At 37.0% G+C, this 23513-nt stretch overlaps 1 protein-coding gene across 1 annotated transcript in view; it reads left to right on the top strand.

Annotated features, from left to right (window-relative positions):
• The first annotated feature begins 107 nt into the window (after positions 1-107).
• ZFYVE9 (zinc finger FYVE-type containing 9) overlaps positions 108-23513 on the top strand; it is a 46771-nt gene continuing 23365 nt past the window's right edge. The window contains exons 1-4 of the mRNA XM_015810901.1: positions 108-132; positions 17687-17800; positions 18536-18738; positions 21474-21577. Coding sequence (XP_015666387.1) covers positions 21508-21577 — 70 coding nt within the window. The 5' untranslated portion in view covers positions 108-132; positions 17687-17800; positions 18536-18738; positions 21474-21507. The remainder of the gene's footprint in view (positions 133-17686; positions 17801-18535; positions 18739-21473; positions 21578-23513) is intronic.

The raw sequence follows: 23513 nt of genomic DNA, 5'->3' as shown, positions 1-23513 counted from the left end.
CGGGAGCTTCGGAGGCTCCGCGTCGGCCTTTCTGGCACTCGGTTAGCGCAAGGCCCGCACGGGAGAGGAGGGCTCTTCGCCATGCAGGCCCCGCGGCGCCTGCTGCTGTTGTTGCCGCCGCTGCTTTCGGAGGTGAGTTGAGGCGCCGGACCGTGTTTACCCATCGTTTGGCCGCTAAGGCCGGGCTACCTTCTTCCTTGGGCCCATAGGAGGGCATTACTAGGCACCCTTCTTGGAAGAAGGAGCAGTTCGGAGATGCGTATCTGCTGGGGCTTTCTCGGGAAGCCCGGAGGATGGTGGGAAAGGAGGCGAAAGGAATCCCCCCCTCCTTGAGGAGGCAGACAAAGGTTGGGAGCTTTTGAGTGTTGGAATTAAGAGAAAGGCGGGCGGGGTTTAAATTGAGTAATCAAAAATGAAATCATGTTTTGCCTCCGATAGGAACTCCCTTCCTTAGTGACCTGCGCGTCTTTCGTACGTCTGAAGGAAGTCGAGCCTTGAGACCTCGTAGGGAAAGAGGGAAGCTCGTCCCCGCTTACCCTTTGCTTGGGGGCAGATAGCGCTTACTTAATCGCCTGAAAGTTTGGGGCTTCTCTTTATAGTATCTTCCTTTTTTTGGCTTCCCCCACATCTAAGGATGCCAGCCAGAAGACGTGGCAGGCACCCCCAAACAACACTGCCGTCCTGCTTATTTTGCTCCTTTAATACGGCCAGGTGCCTCGTTATAGGACTCAGGGGATCGTTTTTCGTATTCTTTGTTTGCATCTTCACCTTTGCATTCTCGCATTCCGTTTTTGCTGCTGGCTAACACGTTACGCCTTCGTGACCCAACTTTTTGTAAATGTACATTTGGCAAATATTGTATTTGCTGATAAAATGCTTTATTTTGCCCAGTTTGCACTTTAGATGTGTTGAGCATTATAGCATTCCCAGCTAGAATGGATTTCGGGAAGAATCGGTTCAAGAATTTACATAATCTAATGCAATGTATGAAGTGATATATATTCTCAGTTTTGATTTGGACTTGTGAGATCCATCTACTCCCCTTGTAATTATGGTGAATATCTGCACCCTTTTTTTTTTTGCAAAAAATAAAGTGGTTAAGATTATAACCCTTAAATCTTTCAGTTTAAATATATTTGTGAGCTCCTGAGTATCAGGTTTTTATAGAAATTACATAGTTTTAATTAAATCATAGAAATATATAATATATGAGTTCAAACCGTAAAAGTAATTTTCTTCAATTCCTGTTCAGTTCTTTAAACAGTTTCTGACAGGTGGCTGAAATCTTCTTTGAAAGCTTCCAGTGAAGTATAGTACATTGGTTTTAGGACACAATTCTATTGCTTAATATATCTTACTATCAAAACTTTTCTCCTAATATTTAACATACATTTTCTTTCTTTTAATTTCAACCTGTAGATCCTTATCCTGTTGCCACTTTTAATAGAAAAGTGGTCTAATCTTGCATGTGGCTGCCTTATAGATCAGTGCTAGCATGCTAGCTGGGGTATTCTGGGAATTGAAGTCCATCTTAAAATGGCCAGGTTGAGCAATACTGTTATAGATAATTGTAGATCAGGGCTGTCAAACTGCTGGCCTGCGGGCCAGATGCGTCATGACGAAGCGGTGCCCACCCCACTGCCGGCAATGGAAAAAAAGTTGTGATACATCACAACACATCAAGTGATGTTGCTAGTTTGACACCCTTGTTGTAGACCATTATCACACTCCCATTTGCCATCTTTTTTTGCAAGGTAAACTTGTCCAATTCCTTTAACCCTTCCTTCTTGGGCTTAGTTTCAGACCTCATCATGCTACTTCTCCCCTGAACCTGATTCAGGTTGTCTAAGTCCCATTAAAATACAGTGCCAAGTGTAGTGGCCAGAAATAATCAAAGCATTACTATCAGAGTGCAATGGAATTATTGCTTCCTAATAGATGGATGAAATGCTTCTGTTAATACAGGCCAGTATCATATCACCTGTGTTAGCTGTTATGTCATACTGATTGCTGAAGTTTAATTCTAGTGCTCCAAGGTGCATTTATTTGATGTTTCCCACCAAGATCAAGACCTCAAACTTTCCTTAATATTCCCCCTACCAGATATGACTCGGTGTTTAAACATACTAAGATTATTCTGAACCATGAGTAGCCAATTCCCTGCCTTGGTATCATTAGCAAATGTAATACACATTCTTTCCATTCCAACTTTTAGATCATTTAGGAAGACATTGAACAGAACTGGAACAAGACCCTGAGCGATCTCACTCAGTATTTCCCCTCAGGACAATTTACAAATTTTCTTTTGGGTGGGTTGTTCAACTGGTTATTACAGATTATCATTTAACAGACATCTTGTTCTTAAGGATATAATTAAAAATCTTGTTAAATGCTTTACTAATATCATGGTGCAATCCCTTTACAACACTTCCTTTCTTAAACTATCACTGTCATAAAAAGAAAGAATATTGGTCTGACATTACTTGACAACCCTATACTGTTGTCTAAGTTCTAAGTTCCCCCTCTGTTATATTTTGAATGTTTAAACTATTTGCAAAAGTGAAAAATTAACTATTAAAGTAGGCTATTTTTTATATTTTATTCTATTAATTTGATAGTTTTTCAGCATGCATGAAAACATAGTATTTATTTACTGCTCAATGTTCTCCCCCTTTTTGAGTAAACTTTCTATGATAGTCTAGTCCAGGGGTATCAAATGGATGGCCCTTGGGCCACGCACACCCCAGCTCCACAAAGGCAAAAAATGTCATGATACATCATGATACGTCACATGATGTGATCAGGTTTGACTAGTCTATAGAAATGTATGGTTAAAAATGTTAGTTATTTTTTTAAAACAGTGCTGCTATCAGCTGTCATAAGGCTTTATTTCTCATATGTAAATCTGTAACAATGGGAATTTATGGCACTTGAGATATACATATTTGAAGAAACCTGGTGAATCGTAAATTTTTAATCCTGGATTTGATTGTATTTTTTTAATAGATAAGGTACATTCAAAACCTGAGATCGGGTATCCATGATTATAATTGACAAATGAAAAATGCCAACCTAGATAAATATTTAAAAATAGAGTAGAAGAAAGAGTAAATAAGGGATCACATAGTTTTTCACACATTTCTGAAAGTAAAAATGGCATTTCTGCATGGTTTCTGAAGAGAATTTTCAATCTAGGTGGGTAAAAGTACTAAAGCCAATAACTTGTGAGCTTTATTGAATACTATAGTACCGTGGTGGCAAACCTATGGCATGTGTGCCACAGGTGGCAAGCAGAGCCCTCTCTGTGGGCACGCACACTGTCGCCCCAGTCCTAGGCCTTCAGCTGGGTTTTATAAAACCTTTTCGCTTTAGGCCTCCGCCGCCGTGTGCAAAAAAAAAAAAAGGTTCAATCAATCAATCAATTTCAACTTCTCACGGGAAAAAAAAATCTCGCAAAGTTGGAATTGATTGATTGAACTTTTTAGTCCCACCCAGTCTGCCGTCACCACCGCAGCCATGCCCACCCAATGGGCCACGCCCACCCAGCACCCGATGATACATAAGTGGGTTTTGGGTTGCAGTCTGGGCACTCGGTCTCTAAAGGGTTCGCCATCATTGCTATAGTATTTAATTTTGAGTAAAAATGCATAGGATTATTTTTCTAAGATTATTTTCTTAGATTTGTTCAGCTCTGATTTGAGTGATCTGCTTTCCTATTTTTAGCATACAGTAACATGTTACTACATTTGCCAGGGTCTGTGTGTGCAGTTTATAAGTTTACTGGATAAATTTTATTTTATTCTTTTCAGTGTGGTTAATGGATAAGAATGTGCTTGTGGTTTTTTAGTATGTTAGATCCTGATTATGCTTTATTAATTTCTCCATTGTCCAGTCTTGCCACAAGGGTTTGCATCATTTAGAAGAATAATGTATAGATTGTGTTCTTATGCTTGCTAGGAACATTAGACAGAGCATACGATAGAAGGAAAACATAGTGATTATAATGCACTTTCCTCTAACATTACATATCATGAATAATAGCCCAAAATTAAGTGCCTTTTTCATTATCCCTCTTTAAAAAATGATACCAATAACTACAACCTTTCAAGATAGTATCAAATATAAATGGAGTTTAGAGAGTTCTAGGATATCAAGAAAAATTAATCTTGTTGAAAGTATTTTTCTGAGAAATTTAGAACAAAGACGAATAATTCTGTATTCCAATGGTGATTTTAGTACAGGGTAATATATTCTGAAAGATAATTGATTGGAGAGGCTTGGGTGTGGATTTTCATATTGGAATTAATCACATATAAAGTAAAAATGAGAATAGAGATTGTCTAGTTCTTTAAGCAACTATGTTTGTTTGATGGGCTTCTAGAATCTCTTATTATCCAATACTGTGCTCATAAAGAGATGTTTTGCTGTTACAGCAGCTACCAGTAGCATTTTGTTAGTTTTATACATTTCGCTATACAAGAATATGTCAACCCTTGGTAGCCAGCTCTGGAAACAAGATTCCACAGGAACACCAGAACTATACCTCTTTGAGATAGGTTATAATAATAGAATCTGCAAATCGATGTCTTTCCTTTTCTCCTTCTAATATCCATGGAATTTGGAGTGGGAGGGGCTAGTCTGTGTTTCTTTGTAACTCTCCCACTTCTCTGAAATTAACACATATTTCATCTGCACTTGGTGTTCCCCTAACAGCCTCTGGATTCCTTCTCTAAGTTGTCTCCTTGGCTTTCTGTACTATATTAAAGACTAGTAGAATGTTTGAGAAACTAAACTGTCAAACATATGCCTAGGCCAGGGGTAGGCAACGTTGGCTCTTTTATGACTCGTGGACTTCAACTCCCAGAATTCCTGAGCCAGCCATGCTAGCTCAGGAATTCTGGGAGTTGAAGTCCACGAGTCATAAAAGAGCCAAGGTTGCCTACCCCTGGCCTAGGCTATACTTTCATCTGCTAAAGTAGATGAATAGAACATATCTTCCTATCTTAAGGAGAGAATTAATATACAGTGAATTAATATATAATATAGTTAATATTTTTAGTCGTAGTAAACATGTAGGAAAATAGTTGAATCATAAATTGAATAGTTGGTTAAAGTTAAGCAACCACCATGAGGTACTACATTGCCAGTCTCATTCTTATTGAGATATGGTGCCTTCTGCTGGTCTCTATACCGAAGATATATGCTGTGTAAAAATAGACAAATCCCTCTAATGGAGGGAGGTGGAAGTCATGTAAAATCCTGTACATGGGGCCATGGCATAATGTAATATTTATCTCTCCCTGCTCTGAGAGCTTAAGCAAGGTGGACTACATAATCCATTCTGGTAGTATTTTGGCTAAAGGTATTAAGGCTGTGCAGTGCTTCAGATTCAAGGGAAGAAATGCTATTTGGAACATATGTGGATATATGGCACCTTTTAGGAGCTTCTTTAAACCAAGTGCATTTTTTCACATGATTGTACAACAGCGACAATGCCATGCTATGTCCAGGAAAAGATGAGCTGCTTTATAGCATTTATAACAAGTGTTATATTCACCCCACATCACATTTCTTCCTTCAGATCTGAAGCACCTCAGAGCACTTATAATCTATGCTTAGTAATGAAAGTGTTCAGCATTACTCTCATCAAATGTAAAATAACCCAAAATGTGTTATAATTGTTAAAATACCGCTTTAGGATTGTTAAATTTCCTTCAGCTGTGGCAAAACTAAATATGAATGATGAGCAATGCAGTTCAAAATCTCTAAAGGTATGTATAGGTTGCAAATACTAAGACTGCATACTGTTTTGAATTTGAGGAATGAGGGAATGCATTGACATGTGCATGGGTATATGCATAGTACTTGTCGGCATCTCCTTAAATGAAATACATTTTTTCCACAAATTGCATGACTCTAGAAAAAAAAACTATAGCTGCTTTAAGAAGTTTCCAAGAAATACTACTGGACACCCTTTAGATTCGTTTTGAATCCAGAAATTACACTGCATAATGCTAGTAAAAAATACTGTAAAAATAGTTGCTATTTTGTAGTTTCAGTTCAACAAAAATATTTTAAGGGATCAATATTTTATAATAAGTAGACTTACAAAGTTAGTGTTGACATGACTTGTTTACCAATAGGTAAAAATGCAGCCCAACTGACAGTTGATATAAAACGTGCATTGCTTAAAAAGAAATTGTTTTAAATCATGGATAAAAATGCAGTTCAAAGGTTGTTATGAAAGATAAAATAATGTCTTGTGCTTAACTTCAAAACAAATCTAGCCACCAATTCAGAATCTGACCTTTGTAATCTCTTGCTAGCTAGATGCTTCAGTCAGTACAATAACAGCTCTGGAAAATGAACAACATCCATGGATTCTGTTCCTTATTTTTTATTTATATTTTTTACTAGCTGTACCCGGCCACGCGTTGCTGTGGCTCAGTCTGGTTAAATGGAAAAGAAAGAAAAGAGAAAGCGCACGTTTCTAATATGTTTAATTTCACAATGCTTGTCCCCCCTGCACATATTCTGCTAAAATTGAGACACAGGGTGGCGAGACCACCGCCTGATTTCTTTTAAACATCGCTTTCTTTCTTGTTTCTCTCTCTTTCTCTCTCTCTCTTTCTCTCTCTTTCTCTCTCTCTCTCTCTCTCTGTCTCTCTCTCTCTCTCTCTCTCTCTCCCTGTCACAGGTGTGACATCTATATAATAGTAGGTATATAAAAACATGCGCGTATTCAAATGCCACGTTGTTTCAAAATTTCAAAGCAATTGGTGAAGAACTTTCGGAGATTTAAGATTTTGAACAAACGAACATTTACATTTTTATTTATATATAGATTAAATCTCCCCTTCTTTTTGCATTGTCTTTCTCCTTCTGTCAGAAATGGTGCACAAATGTTATTTTAATCTACCTATTTTTATGTTCAGATTGTCTACTATTCAGATTGCTTTTTTAAATACTGTTCAGTGCCTTTGGTGGGGGAAGGCTACTTAACTAATAGTGGGATGAAAAGGAAAGCATTTGAGTCCTGCATACTGTACAAATGAAAAGAAACTACATACATTTTGTCTTGTATATAAATGTGAAGAAACTTCTCAGGACAGTCTGTATGTATTGCAAGCAGATGTTTTTGCTAAGACTATGCATAGTGTGTGACAAAATAAAGGAGAAATTCAAACTACTTTGGCTTACCAATATAATCATAACTTCCTTGGATAAGTCTAAAAAGGCAAAGAGTAAATGTATATCTAGCTCTAGTTCTTAAGGGATGCAAAATAATTTTAACATGTTAATTTAACACATTTTTGTTGATGTATAAATGCACTCAATGTTTTAAAGATATTGACATATTTTTAGCTAATAATAATAATAATAATAATAATAATAATAATAATAATAATAATAATAATAATAATAAAAAAGTTGGAAGGGACCTTGGAGGTCATCTAGTCCAACCCCCTGCTCAGGCAGGAAACCCTATACCATTTTCTGGCAGGAACTGGACAGTTTTTCAAACAGCAATACTTTATAGAATTGTTTAGGTTTTGGTGTTGTCTGTGTGTACATATATGTGGTTAAACTATTACTTATATTCTACTTAAATACACATTCAAATGCATCCATTTTAATATCTCTTCTAGCATGTAAATGAAATGTTTTTAAACATCTGGCTGTTTGAAAAACTGTCCAGTTCCTGCCAGAAACTTTGTTTTTTCTTTCTAACAGATAATACGGCTGATAAAGAAAAAAAAGTAATGGATCTTGAAAGAGGCAGGATCAGAATACTTTACTATGCCGTAAAAGATGTTTAGCTGTTAAGTATTATTAGCAAAATGAATTCAGAAAGTATGAAAATATTTTTGTATGTACATTTCTTTTGAGTTTATCCTATCTATTTACCCTTAATTGTTTTGCACTGATATAAAATGGAATTAGTCAGAGAATGACTAAATTAGATGTTCACATGAACTTTCTCTAACATTTAGAAAATTAAATTTAATCATTCTACATTTTGCTGTTACCATGTATCTGTTTTGTCATGGTATTAGAACTAAAGCCACATATTTACTGCTTTATTTTATTCTCTAACTGCTTTCACTCCCTTTGTTGAATATAACACATATTGGATTAACATTAATTCATGGGAGATTTGCTCATGAGTTTTTTCCCCCTTAAAGATACATAGAAGTGCCAGGTCTTCACAATCCCTGAAGACTTTTTCCTAGAAAATTGGCTTCTTATTATAAAATAAGCAGATCATACCCATATATGCTATTATCCATCACATTGTTTTGGTAAAGTTTCACTTACCTCTAGGACAGGGCTTTTCAACCTTTTCACCCATTGTACCACTTTTAGGATATGGCAACATCCAAGTACCACCAGTCACCTAGCAAGGTGTCAAAAACTTGATGACCCCCCCCAAAGGAAAAAGTGATAAAGTACAGGTAGTGCTCGACTTACAACAGTTCGCTTAGTGATTCTTCGAAGTTACAATGGCACTGAAAAAAGTGCCCCTCAAGCCACAGCCGAGCAAGATACCTGCCTGCCCACCCGGCGACGCTCTTCCTCCTGTCTGAGATTTTCATTGTTGTGAGCATTTCTGTTGAGGATTGGCAGCGGGGGTGGGGTGGGGTGGTATTTGGTTTTTATTCCCCCCGTCTGCTGGGTGGTTGCAGCAGGTTTTGGTCACTTCCCATGACCCTGGGACACTGTGACCGTCATAAATATGAATCAGTTGCCAAGCATCTGAATGTAAATCACAAGACCCTGGAGATGCTGCAATATTCCAGCTGATCGGCGCTTCTTCTGGACTCAGCAGAAGCACCAGGATCCGTGCCGCTTTCCAGCTGATTGGTGCTTCTTCAGGGCTCAGCAGAAGCACCAGGATCAGCGCCGAGCTCCAGCTGGAGCCTGGCGCTGATCCTGGCGCTTCCACTGAGCCCTGACAGCCCCGAAGAAGCGCCGATCAGCTGGAAAGTGGTACTGATCCTGGCGCTTCTGCTGAGCCCAAACAGCCCTGCAGCTCCAGCCATCTCTCGCTCAGGCTTGTGCGGTGCTGCCACTGGTTCAGCTCATTCCCCTCCCCCGCTACCACTTTTCTAGGATGGTCGTGTACCACCTGCCAGGTCCCAATGTACCACAGGTGGTACCCGTACCACTGGTTGAAAAGTCCTGCTCTAGGATATGCTGCCCATAGTTGGTCTACATAATTATTGATGAGGGAGAAAATAGATATACAGTATAAGAAAAGTGTTTATCCAGAATACCAACCAAAGTAAAGAAGTGCTGTAAAAGCTACAGTGGAAGTAGGAAAATAGAGTCAGAGTAGTAGGACTGTGATCCATCTGTTGATCTGCCTCTAAAGAGTATTGTTGTCAGCTGATATACATATTGGATGATAAGATAGAGAGGGTTTTGCACTTTTAGGCTGTGGAACCTGTTAGTTAAAGCCACACAGAATCACTTCTAGAAATATCAGAATCTTATCAAGAATCAGAGCATTAATAACAATGTTTGCAAAATAAACTGTTTTTTGTAAATGCAGAACTAATATTTCCAGTATATAAAAAATAAAACTTGAATTTCACAATTATTTGCAAAGTTAATGTTTTAACCAAATATAATTAATCATTGTTCATGACTGGGATGTGATTGTTTTAAGTTCAGTATTTAGGCAAATTCATATTATTGTAAGAGAAGAGCATCTTATCTGTTTAGACTACAGGTGTTTCTATAAGTTGTTATTGCTTCAAATAAGGAGGTTCTCTCAGAAATGTATGTTGTTGCAAACAATATATTTTCAATTTTTGACTGGCAATTTTAGCATATTCTTTTAAAAACTCTATCCAGAAATATATAAGTTCTACATGAAGAAATGTTGCTTGTAGTGTGAAATCAGTTGCATTTAATTTCCTAAAGCTTGTACTATAAGAAGCAGCAGCAAAATCAGAACTGGAAATTTGTTTTGCTTTTTCTGTTTTCATTTCCATCTGCAATTACTCCAGTTTGTAACTGTATCTGGAAAATATTCATATTACATAAATGTGAATGATGCCTAATAAAAACAATATGCATATATTAAGGAATATATAGGTTGTGTTTAATATTATGAAGCTGAAAAATTATGCAGGAAAATCACCATTTGTGATCTCACTTAGAATGAATCCCTTACTTAGGAATGCTGATGGCATGGATTTTTTCCATTGTGAATGCCTGGAGGAAGATATTTAAGCACCCATCTTTCTCCTGCATGCATGCCTTTGCAAACATAATTTTCGTATATCTTACTCCAGAGGAGGTTTCACGTCAAACAGGTTTGAGGCATATGTACATTGCAGCCAAGCAATGCAATTCTAATTTTCTTTATTAATTCCCAAACTGTTCATAGAACTTACCGTACCTTAAGTAAGTAGATGCACGTAGGATAGCACCTCGATGGTTAAGCAGGCTTTTTGGGGGACATTTACATGCATACTAATAATTATGGTCTGCATTATGGAAAGTAAATAGGGAAGGAAAGATTCACATCATTCAATTTTGTGCTGCTAAGTAAGTTAAAAACTTTTGATGGATTTCTAGCTTTTTCTGCTTTTAATTCCCTTAGCTGCCTTTTAGAAATTTGGACTGCTTAATGCTTGAGGAAATGTGTGTTGGATTTTGGGAGCAGGCAGGAAGTTGGGTTTACATTTAAATAAACATTTAAAAATTGGGGAGTTTTATAGTAAAATCTACCACTTATATGCATCTTACCAATGTACATTTAATTATTGTTCCTTTTTGCCTATTAACAAACTCATTACTTTTCCCTCACATTTTTTCCCAAAATTTCACCATAATCAAACCCCTGATTTCAGAATCTGTGTGATAGAACATGATTACATTTTTAGATCTCTGCTGAAATTCATCCTGTCTAATTTCTCTAATCTGATTATGTGTCCTGCTGTCTGCTTCAGGTTGCATATTACTTCACAATTGTGTTCCCTACTGTCTCCGATTTCTCTCAGTTTGCTCTTTTTCAATTGTGAGTTCTGCTTCTTTTAACCGCAAAGTGAAACAATCAACTCCTCTGTTTATCAAGGACATTCTCCAACTGCCAAAGTGATATTTTCTTATTTTAAAAACTTTGTCAGAATCTTTGACTATTTGTACTAGTAATATGCCTTTTAATTCCTAGTCAAAATTTCCTGGGTTCTTGGCCAATCAAAATTGTTCTTTTCTGTCTCCCAATTAGGAGTGTACATAAAATGGAAAATATGTTTTGTTTTGAACTTAAAACAAACTGTTGCATAATGGAAGTTCTGTTGAAACATTTTGGCTATTTTGGTTGCAGTTTTGTAGAAATAAAACCCAGAACATTTGAGTTATGCTAGTTCAATTAAAACATTGGAAATGGACCCAGAGTGGTTTTTATAGGGCTGTTAGGGCAAGAGTAGTGTAAGTTTCTCTTTTTTCCCTTTTCCACATGGTTTATTACCCTTGCTTCCTTCCTTCCTTCCTTCCTTCCTTCCTTCCTTCCTTCCTTCCTTCCTTCCTTCCTTCCTTCCTTCCTTCCTTCCTGTTGCCACCTGTGATCTATTGGCCTATGCACCTATCATTCAATCTATCAAAGTCTCAGCATAGTATGTCCTGCTGGCCCATCCACCCCATTTTCCCCAGCATCTCTGTTTGCTCCTCTGATTTCTACATACAGGAAATCTTCACCCTTGGCTTTTTCCTACTCTTACCTGTTTTTCTGAACTACCAAAACTTTTGTTTGGAACAATCATATTTTGGTTATATTAGAACAAAAAATCTCTTATTATGTGATGCATGTTGACCATCCAACATCCAAAGCATGCAAGTTTAGGTTAATTAATACACAGAACATTTTGCACAGTTCAGCTCATAATAATTTTAAAGCATAAAGGAATTGTACTTTTCAGTATGTGTCAGAATATAGTTTTTTGAATACTTAAATATAAATGCAACACGTTTTCAGTTTGCAAGATGAACCTAGAAATTATTGAGCATTTTTTGCAATGGCAGGGAATATTGGCTTTTCTATAGCTATATTTCTTGAATACTTTATTTGGCCAAGTTTATTAAACACACAAGGAATTTGTCTCTGGTACAAAAGCACTTTGTTGCTCCGCTCTAAAAGCAACATGATAATGATAATAATGAGGATAACAATAATAACAACACAACAACCCAGATCCAGTCTGAACATCTGATTGAACTAATACTGTGTTTCCCTGAAAATAAGACCCAATCGGAAAATAAGCCCTAGCATGATTTTTCAGGATGGTCATAATATAAGCCAAAAATAAGCTCCAGTTAAAATCAGCCAGACGGACGCATTTAGCACCGTATTTCCCCGAATACAAGCCCTAACTGGAAAATAAGCCCTACTGCGTCTTTTGGAGCAAAAATTAACATAAGACCTAGTCTTATTTTGGGGGAAACACAGTAATAATACCAATAAAAGAGGGAGCAAAGAAGATAAGGATAAATGATACTACAGCCATTAAGTGTTCAGCAGAGTGATGGCATGAGGGGAAAAATCTGTCCCTGTGCCTAGTTGTTTTGGCATACAATGCCCAATAGTGCCATCCCAAGGAATTCTTATTCTGCTTTGTTCTGTTCTGCTCCTGCTCCACTCCCTTTAAAGGTTAGGCTGGCATGAAATCTGATAATATCTTGTATTTGTATTCTGTTCTGTTCCTACTCCTACTCCTACTCCTACTCCACTCTCTTTAAAGGTTAGGCTGGCATGTAGAATCTGGAATCTGATAATATCTTGTATTTGTATACATAGTTTTATGAATGGTGCAGATTTGAAGTTTGAAATATAATTTTGCCACCCTCAGATTGACCTTCCTGTTTAGTACCTTCCATGGCAGAGATCAAATAGAAAGGCTTTGATTTGAATCTGAAGAAAGAGGGATCCAAAGTCTCAAACTATTATTATGGATGTGAGAGACTTGCAGTGTTTCTCAACCTTGACAATTTTAAGGCATGTGGACTTCAACTCCCAGAATTCCACAGCCAGCAATGCTGGCTGTGGAATTCTGGGAGTTGAAGTCCACATGCCTTAAAATTGTCAAGGTTGAGAAACACTGGATAGGGAGCCCGGGAAAGGAGTGAAAAAAAAACCACAGACATAAGTTGTCAACAGACAACTCACAAACAGCAGTTTAACCCAAGTAGAAGAAAATCTAAATAAGTGTTTCAAATCTCTTCAAAGGAGAGTCCCTTTGCTCTCTTTATTGATGGTTATAGCATCCTTACTGCAGCTGAAAATTACATTGGGCTTGGAAACTCCAACTATTTTTCTAATGGCAAAGCCCACATCCTTTATGTCATCATCAAACCTTTCATTTGGAATTAGTTTCCAAGTTCTCAAAAATGGATCATGTATTGTGAAAAACGAAATCTTTGAACACACTACAAACGTCTTCCTAAGAACTTCAGTGTAACTTCCAATCATGTTGATTTCTCATTTTGTGGCATTGGCTTATACCCTGTTATTGTTTTCCTTTCAGCTATCCATCGAAATAAATAACACATTGTCACCTAGAGTGCAGTGTATTAACTTCCAAGAGTTGTTACTGTGATACAGTTTGAAAAGAGTAATAAATTGCTTTGAAATGGTTGTGCAGCTTTGTTCATTGATTTAGCTGCCTGTGAATGAAATGTTTCATATACAGTATGTGTATGACTTCAAGAATGATATTGGCATTTTGTACAACATTTTATTATCTTGCCAATTTGGTGATATTCTTGTAAGAGCATTTTGTGGAGCAGCGATATGGTCATAATACTTAAAAGAAGATGTTCTGTTTTTAAAAGATAAAATGTTATTTCCTGCAATTGTTTTGCAAATTCATCTTTACTTTATACATACTTTTAAGTTGATGAGTGGAAAGACACTTTCATTGTTATACTCATTGTTTACTTTCTATGTCCGGAACATGGTATTATTGTTATTTCCAACAAATTCTGGCTGAGTTTGATACTTCTTTTATTTCTCTGCTAATGTGTAATAATTATATATACTCTTTTACACAAATATTTTGTGAAAATTCAAAATCCATATCAATTTAAGCAGGATGAATGAAAGTATGGTTATGAGATGCCTTATTTGTAAGGAAGACTCTTCAGTGCTATATTCACTATCCAAAACCAGGAATATGTTCTGGTTTCCAGGAACTTATCCTAGACAACTGGCAAGAGTAGCACCAACAGCCGGAAATTCATCTAGGCAGCAACAGCATCACATAAACAACCATTTAATATTTGCTGATAATGCTACCTGCGTCGATACTTGGAGAGAATAAATATCAGCTTTAGTTAGTTATTAAAATCATACAATGTAAGTGTAGGAAGACATTGGAGATAATTTAACCCAACCTACTGTATAAGAATTAAACAGGAATGGTTGAACATATCTTACTATTAGGAAATGTTTCCTGATGTTCCACTAAAATCTAATGTACTTCCTTGTGATTTAAATGCACTGTTTCATGTTGTCTCTTCTGAAGCAACTGTGAATTGCCCTGCCCCTTCTTTGCATGACTCCAAGTAAGTTGTCGTGTCTTCCCAGGCTTCTTCAGACAAAACATGTTAGACATCTCCAACCCTTTCTAAAAGGATTTTCCTTTCATTCCATTTTCCACCTATTTATTTTCTTTTGGATATTCTTCAGTTTGTTAGTATCTTTCTTAAAATGCATTGCCAAACATTAGATGTAGTATTTTAGGTGTGGTCTGATCAAGATTGAATAAAGAGGATCAGTGGCTTTTCTTTAAGTTGCTATTACGTTTCTATTGATGCAGCCTAGAATTACATTTACAGTTTTAATAGATGCATTACACTATCATCTTATGTCTTGTTATGATTCACCAAAACATCCAGATCTTTTTTGTTGTATGCATTGCAAAAAAAAAAGGACTTTGATTTTTCGTCCCAGATTTTAACTGTTTGCATTTGCTGTTGTTGAAGTTTTGGAGGTTTGCCCATTATTTCAGTTTGTTAGGCGCTGTCAAACTTGCCTACACTGGAGTACCATATTATCTTCCTCAGCAATTTTCTGTCAACTCATTTATCAATATGTTGGACAGCATTGAGCTGTTGATAATCATATTTACTAATCCTTCAAATAACTTATAAATATGTTGAACAGCATGGAGCCTTGAATGGAACTCTACCATCTGCCACTGATATACATTTGTTTGAAACCGTACTGTCTTCGTGGCCTAGCCCAATGGTGGCGAACCTATGGCACACGTGCCAGAGGCAGCACTCAGAGCCCTCTCTGTGGGCATATGCGCCATTGCTCCAGCCCCGCCTCCCCCCGTAGTCCCCTCCTCACCAGCAGACCCCCCGGAGGAGAGTCACCCCTGGGCGCAGCCCGCGTGGAGCCACACAGCCAAGGACATGGCAGCTGGGCAGCGGGGACAAGATTCCACCCTCGCGCTCTGTCATGCGCAGATGACACTGTGGGGCGCAGGTGGAGGGCGTGGCCACCATGGCGCTGCTGGGCCGCCTGGGCGATCTGCAGTGGGCTGTGGAAGCGGGTGGCCCTGTGGGTGGCCGGGCCGTGGGGCAGTGTGGGAGGCAGTGCGGATGCGGGGCAGGGTGGTTTTGGGGCACTCGGTCTCTAAAAGGTTCGCCATCACTGGCCTAGCCTATATTTTACCATGTTCTTTACTATTGGGGTTGGGGATCCCTACTGTAGAAGACTCTCTGAAAATACAGTGGTATCCTAAGCTACTCCCTAATTTTTTTTGCAATTATTTTTTAAGTAATAACATTTTTTTTTTAAAAGTTTCAACCATACTTGTTCCCTCAGACCTAAAATTTTTGCCTAGTACTGGCTCTCTTGAAGCCTAAGACGTCACTGAGGAATTTTTCAGACTCAGTTTTGGCTGAGTAGGTTTTTCCCACAGATATCTGGATTGTTGAAATCTCCCAATATTACCATGGTATGTTTTTGCTCCCTGAAAGTTCTGCACTCTACCTCAGTAATATCCAGATCGCCTATCTTGACAGACTATAATATATCTTCACAATAATGCTTATTTTTGTTTACCTTTCCATGAACGCTTACTAATGAATTACAGCAAATAGTACCAGTTTATTTTTGCATTTGTACATACACTTTCAATAACATGTTAAAACTATTGTCTTATTTATTATTATTCTGGAGTATCATATTTTTAAAAATCAATTATTTGTTTGATAATTCTACAACTGTTTTATGTTGTTGAATTGTTAATCCTTGCAGATTGACTTGCCTTGCCAGGAACTTTCAGGTTCAGATGTGAAAATAAATACCCAAATATGCTCAAATGGAGCTCCATATTCATATTTCTGGATCTCAATATGTATATGCAACTCCTTCACATCTATTGCCATTAATATCCCATTTCTCTGGCTTGTCTTTTTCAGTTTTACATTTTAGTCCTTGCATTCCTTTATTGAGATTTCTCTGTCCAGTTTTCATCAATCATCTCTACTCTATTAAATTTTATTTGCCTTCTAGCATTGACATTTCTATTTCTTATAATCTGTATATCAGAATTGATTTCTGTAAATCAAGAAAATCTTAACTAAATGTACGTACCTCTAGTTTTTTCTGGTTGAAGACTTTAAGTGGTGTAATTTATCTTTTTTTGTTTGCTGCTAGAAATTTTGATCCAACAAGGATAATTATGAACTATGAATTAAAGGCAGAGTATCTAAGCAGGAATTAATGTAACATGGGAACCCTAAAAGGAAATCTTCCACACATTCACTCAGCGGTTCAGCTCTTTACCCTAAACCTGACACTTTAACCCCTAATCTGTTCCTTACCCGTTACATAACACATTCACCCATCTAGGCCTACTGAAATGGACAATCCAGAAACAGTAGGAACAGGGGTGGAGACATACCTCTGAACCTGAGACACAAGAGAAAAGGGCCCACAACCATCCCCCTCCCACTTAACCCCTCTTGGCTTCAAGGAGATAGTGTAAAAGTACTTAGCTTTGAGACAGGATCTCAACATATTGTTCTGCTCAATCCTGGACAAGCCCCAGTTTTAGTAAATTATTTCCCCCATGAATCAATTTACAACTGGAAACCCCACAATCTACTTGAACCACGTTTATTTGGACAGCAGTGGGTTCAAACTGCAAGGTTCTGCCTACTGAAGGAGCTTACAAACAACCTTTATATAGTTGTATAATAAATGCTGACAGTAATGATGACAAATGTCAATCATAACATGGGCTAGATTTTCTGCTTATAGTGATATAAGCTATATAGTAAAGTGGAGGTTGACATTGATGAGTTTTTGTGATTAGTTACTATCCAGCCTCCATAAAAAATGCAAGTCCTGATTTAAGATAACTCATGAGCTAGCATCTCAGATATTGTCATCTACAATTATGAAAGTCTGTTTTAGAAGCATACAGAGCAATGAATGTATCTTCCAATGTGAAGCAGGTGAAGTACATTCATTAACACATATTTTTCTTGCATAGTTTTATAGAAAGGATCTGTATGATTAATATTATACCAAAATATACTGATGGATCCCTGCAGTGGCATCTGTACTGTTTTTAATGGTTATTAAAATGGTAGACATATTAGCTATATTTCTGTTTTCTGAATGAAACCTTATATGTGGTGGCTGTTTCATTTTTAGGATCAAGCACAGCATAGAGATTCAACTGAACAATCTGACTTTGCAGTATATATGATGGATAGGCATTGCCTGAGTTGTTTCTTAATGCTTATATAAGATTAAAGGTAAGGCATGGTAAGTGATACTGTATCTTAGAATTTTAAATCTATTTTTTTCATAATGTGTGTATTTACATCTTTGATATTTTTCTGATATGGCAATGTTATAGAGTTCTTCTCAAAAATAAATTTGATAGAATGTATAGGTAGTCCTTGACTTATGACTATTTATTGATTATTTTAATTAAAGATGGTGGCGAAGAAAGTAACTTACAACTGGTCTTTGCACTTATGACCGTCACTGCCTCCCCATGATCACGATTCAGGCACTTTGCAATTTGCATGTGTTTACAATGGTTGCAGTATCCTGGGATTACATGATCACAATTTGCAAACTTCCCAGTCAGCTTCCAATAAGCAAAGTCAATTGAATTGCTTAATAACTGTGACATTCACTTAACAACTGTGGCAAACAGTTCCAAATGTGGTTGTAAGTTGAGGACAACCTATACAATAATTTTAAAATGCACTGGATACCTCCCAGATGAATTGTAACATGCTCAACATGGAGTTGCCCTTGTAGAGCACTTGGAAGCTGAAGCGGGTGTAAAATGCAGTGGATCAGGCAGTTCTAAGCACTCCTCAAGCAGTGCACTTTACACCTCTGCTCTGTGAGCTGCACTGGCTACCAGTATGCTTCCAGGAGCAATTTAAGGTGCTAATGTTGACCAATAAAACCTTACTTAGCATGGGACCAGAATATTTGATATACTGTGTCTCCATGGTTATATCTACTGTACTATCTCATCAGATCCAGCAGGAGAGGCATTACAGGTCCCATCGACTAAGGAATGTCATCTGATGGGACCCAGGAAAGGAGCCTTTTCTGCCATGGCGGCTGCCCTTTGGAACATCATTTTCCCCCAGTACTTAGATTGGCACCTTCCCTTCTGGCATTTAGGAAGGGTTTGAAGACTTGGCTGTGCCATCATGCCTGGTGGTCCAGCAATAGTGGTGAGCCTTTGGCTATATTAAATGGATATGACTGTGAATATGTCTTATTGAATTTTTAATTATGGTTTTAGATTAGTTATATGCTGTTGTGTTTTTTTCAACTATTTGTACTGTGGTTTTATTGTGAGACTCTGAGACAAGGTTGAACTCTTAAAAGAAAAAAAAATCATTGTGATATAAACTGTCACAAAACTGCTGAAACATTAACATTCCCATCTAGAAATTGGAACGATAACTGAAAATGTTTTTATTCTTGCAGTTCTGAAAAAAATCCTGGGAAATATTTGATCCTGTACATTATTTATAGGTGATGATGTGCTGCCAATCATTTTATAATCAGTAAAGTGAAATAAAAGCATAGTTAGATGCATTTTTCAAAATTGACCACTTCAATTTCCTCAGAAAGCATTTTTCATTAAGGTTTGTAGTGAGGATACTAAACTAATTGAATTTTAGGAAACAAAATTGTACCTTTTATGTTCAGCTAGTATTAGAGAATTTTGTTTAAAAGTCTGGGGAATAAAATTTCAGAAGCAGTACAGTACTGGAGGATTGCATACTTAGGATAGTTGGTACCAAATCTCCAAGTGCGCACTATTCTGTCTTCTCTTTTTTGTCAGTCATCTGATTAATTTATTTATTCATGACCATTTTCTCTATCTTTCACTCACATTCCTTTACATATATGCATTTATCTATTATGCAGAGAGCAATGTAGCCTCAAATAACCTTCATACCCTCTCTCATACTTTTTCATTCCCATAAACGTACTCCCATCTTTTCCTTCCATACATATCTTCCCTTTCAAACTCCCAGACTAAGTATAGCTTAGTCTGGGAGTTTTTTTACTATTTTTTTTTTTACCATTCCTGCGGTTTCTGTTACTAACGTATTACTTCATTGTATCTGCAATGAAGGGTTGGAAATACTTCTTTTTCTTCTAAACTGTTTGAAAATAAAGCTGAAGCAGGTACTTCTAATAGAGACAGAAAAGGCTATTGATTTATCTCTTGATAATTTGAGACTATTTGCCTCAGACTATTTTGAATGGTGCCTACTACACAGTCTAACCATCATAGAGTATGTATGTAGATTGCTATGTGTTCGCATACATAGATTTTAAAATGTATGATTTCTTTCAGCATTTGAAATATGTGAAGTTAGAGACTGATAAAATAAATATTAATAAAAATTTAGTAAGGTTTGAATCCTCAGTGCTTATGAAATTTGCTCTATTGACATCTTATATTGGAAATGAAACATTTATATTTATTAGAATTGTAAATAATGCTTTGCTCTTTTTTCCTGCCCTATAAATTTCCCCCCCACTATCTCTCTTCCTTTCCATTTGTAGACTAGATTTGTCATTGTTTTAATTTATAGTAGAATAACATGAAGGTGAGGATGCTGATATGAGTGACTGCGTATATTTTGCAACCAGTTGCCAAGTGCTCTGGCAGTTATTTGTTTAGTCCAGAAGTTACAGAATAGGAAACTTTATCTGAATTTTATTTAAATTTTATCATCCAATATGTAATTTTTTAGCATGTTATGTTCCTTTTCTTTAGCTTTTTTTCAATTGTAGATAAAACCTTGTTCAAGAATTGTGTCCATTGTTAAAAATGATTCGGAAGAAGTGCTTTGGATCTTGTGAGTGTAATGATTGACTGCTACTACTTAAAGAGCCACATTTTTTCCATGCTTTCATTTGAGCCTGAAAAATTATGTGGTTGCTTTAATAAGTTGACTTATTAAAGAAATTCTTAAAATAGGCATAGTCTTCTTTTCAGGCTCAGGCAGAAGCTTGAACAAAAATATGACTACTGCAATGAGTAGCAGAGTCCTTGTGCAATGCCTGAAGCACCTTTGAAATGTGCACAGACGATGCATGTTGCACGGCAGAGTGGGCCTTAGAGTTCTTCCTACAAATTGATACTATAATTATGCTTTGACTCAAGACCTCAGGAGAAATAGAAATATAGCAAGGTGATCAATGTGTTAATAATTGCCACATAAAGCAAAAAGCCACATGCTTACTTATTTGCTTTATTATTTACAAGAACATGTAAAGACAGATACCAAAAGCAAAGTGTTTGCGCTGTGCACTAGGGCAGAGGTCCCCAACCTTTTGGGCACCAGGGACCAGTTCTGTGGAGAAAGGTTTTTCCACAGACCGGAGGGTGCGTGGTTTTGTGTGCTTCCTGCATCCCACGGATGGGGCTTTGCTTGTTTGCGCGGCCGGTTGCTGACATGCCGCGGCCCAGGACTGGTCCACAGACCAGTGGTCTGCTGGACTAGGGAATAAAGAATGATGGATGCCATTTACTTGTGTCAGTTTCAATTTATTTCACAGTAAATTGGGATTGCTAGAGAAAAAGTGGTAGATACCAATACTTTTGGCTGATCTGTTCTCTTAGAATATTTCTGCAATTTAATATTTGGAAATTCAGCAGTTATTAATTTATTAACCTCAAAACCTTTCAACAAACCAGTCATGATTTAATTGCTTGTAACAGATTTGAGCAATTACATGTTAATGTTAAAATATTTCATATTCATTTTATATGTCATTTATATGCATGCGTAGTTAGGAAGAGAGGAATGAAAAATAATAGAATTTCATCACGTGATGTTTTTGAACTACTATAAAATGTCTTGATACTTAAAGGAAATGTAATTGTATCTTGGTAATCTGCAAATACCATCATAAATTTTCATAACTGTCTACTTCACAGGTTCAAACAAGATTCTGGGTGACATTCCTCACAAATGGAGAACTATTTCCAGACAGAGGCTTATAACCTTGATAAGGTTTTAGATGAATTTGAACAAAATGAAGGTGAACAACTTTTGTTAGGACTGGAAACATAAACTGAATTTAGGTCTAGTGTTTGCCTGTATTTCCTATCCACTGTAGTCATCTATCCATTTGCTGGAGAGAGAAAAAAAGAAAACAGCACTGGGTAACTTAATATTTTATTAGGTAGAAACACACTTAAATGTTTTAAAATTTTTAGTCTGATATGAATTATGTTCCCATATTCATTGGATAAGAAAAGTTGATAATTATATAAATCTGTATCTTGCTGATAACTAGGACAGATAAAATATTAATTGGTTATAACTCAAAGATAACGGATACACTTCCTGCTATAAAGAACTGTAACTTTCCATTACCTCTTGTTATTCAAGTTCACAATTATAACTTAAGTATTAAGTATGCACTTAAGTATACTTAATACAGAAAGATGTCCTGCTACTAGCATTTATGATCATAGATTGCTAATTCCACTACCTCATGATAAGACTGGAGTTGAATCTTCTGTAAGTTTGCATACTGCATTAGGTCTGGTAGCAGCGGACTTTCCTTCTTTTTCCTTTCTGTGGCAGTCGCTTTGAATTACATAACTGTAGACAGAATTGTGGAAATTCTTTTGTGTGGGGAAGCTATGATGTCAAGGGCTTGGAGACACATAGGAAGCAATTTGATGGGGCATGCGTACCAGTTACAGGCAGAAGGGCTTAAGGCCTCTATTACCTTTTGTTTGCACTGGTCCTTCATAAAAATCCCAGAATAAAAATTTAAAATTTTTTGTCTGTTTTTAAAAATAATTTCATGGAAATAGTGGTTGTGATGGTCTTGCTTTTGCTGTATGTGCTCAGTGTTGAGCAATCTTTTATTGGGGTCCCTCAAATTACAGCTATTTGGGCTCAGTAGACCCTTTCATTTCTTTGAGGATAGCTAGTTACTAACTACATTGCTTAGAAATATTCAAAATATAGGAACAACCCACATGCTTAGGAAAGAAAAAAAACATTTTTGTTAAAATAGGTGTAAATGTATTTTTGCTATTAAACAAAGATACAAAGTGTTCTGGATGTTTATATAGCACCAGGATATGTTAAAGTTTCACAGGGCATTTTAACTTTAAATTCCTAATTAATTTATGCCTGTGATTGATTTAGTCTCTATTATTGTCTTATACACAGCTGAGCTGGAGCTGCTTCCCATTTTTTTTATCTCAGCAGGAGGCCTTCATAGTTCATATTTTCCAGATTATTTTTCCATTTGAAATTGCAGTTTTGTTGTGCTAGGACAGTGATGGCAAACCTTTTAGAGACTGAGTGCCCAAACTGCAACCCAAAACCCACTTACGCATCGTCGGGTGCCGGGTGGGCGTGGTCCATTGGGTGGGTGTGGCCCATTGGGTGGGCGTGGCTGTGGTGGTAAGGGTAGACTGGATGGGACTAAAAAGTTCAATCAATCAATTCCAACTTTGCAAGATCTTTTTTTTTCCCAAGAAGTTGAAATTGACTGATTGAACTTTATTTTTGCACATGGCAGCAGAGGCCTAAAGCGAAAAGGTTTTATAAAACCCAGCTGAAGGCCTAGGACTGGGGCGACGATGCGGGTGCCCACAGAGAGGGCTCTGAGTGCTGCCTCTGGCACATGTGCCATAGGTTCGCCACCACTGTGCTAGGAATAAGGTTTTAAACCATTGGTTTTGTGACTGTTTAAAAAGATTTTGATGAGCTTAAAATTATTTTAGGAAAATGGCAAAAGAGAGGAACTAGGATTTAAAATGCACTTTAAAAATTCATTTATTTGTTTGTTTGTTTATTTTCCGCATTTCTTAACTATCCTTCTCCCTGAGAGAGGAGCTCTGGGCCATGTACAATATAGTCAATATAATTAACATTAAAATCAGAATAATTTAAGATGTTGTGAGTTCCTCTGTAATAAAGAACTTGAGGTGGATAGGAATGATAATTTT

This window comes from Protobothrops mucrosquamatus, unplaced genomic scaffold (assembly GCF_001527695.2).
Source record: "Protobothrops mucrosquamatus isolate PMUCROS unplaced genomic scaffold, P.Mucros_1.0 scaffold24, whole genome shotgun sequence".
Classification (NCBI taxonomy): domain Eukaryota; kingdom Metazoa; phylum Chordata; class Lepidosauria; order Squamata; family Viperidae; genus Protobothrops; species Protobothrops mucrosquamatus.
Note: the sequence above shows the minus strand (reverse complement) of the source record. Positions and strands in the feature narration are given on the sequence as shown.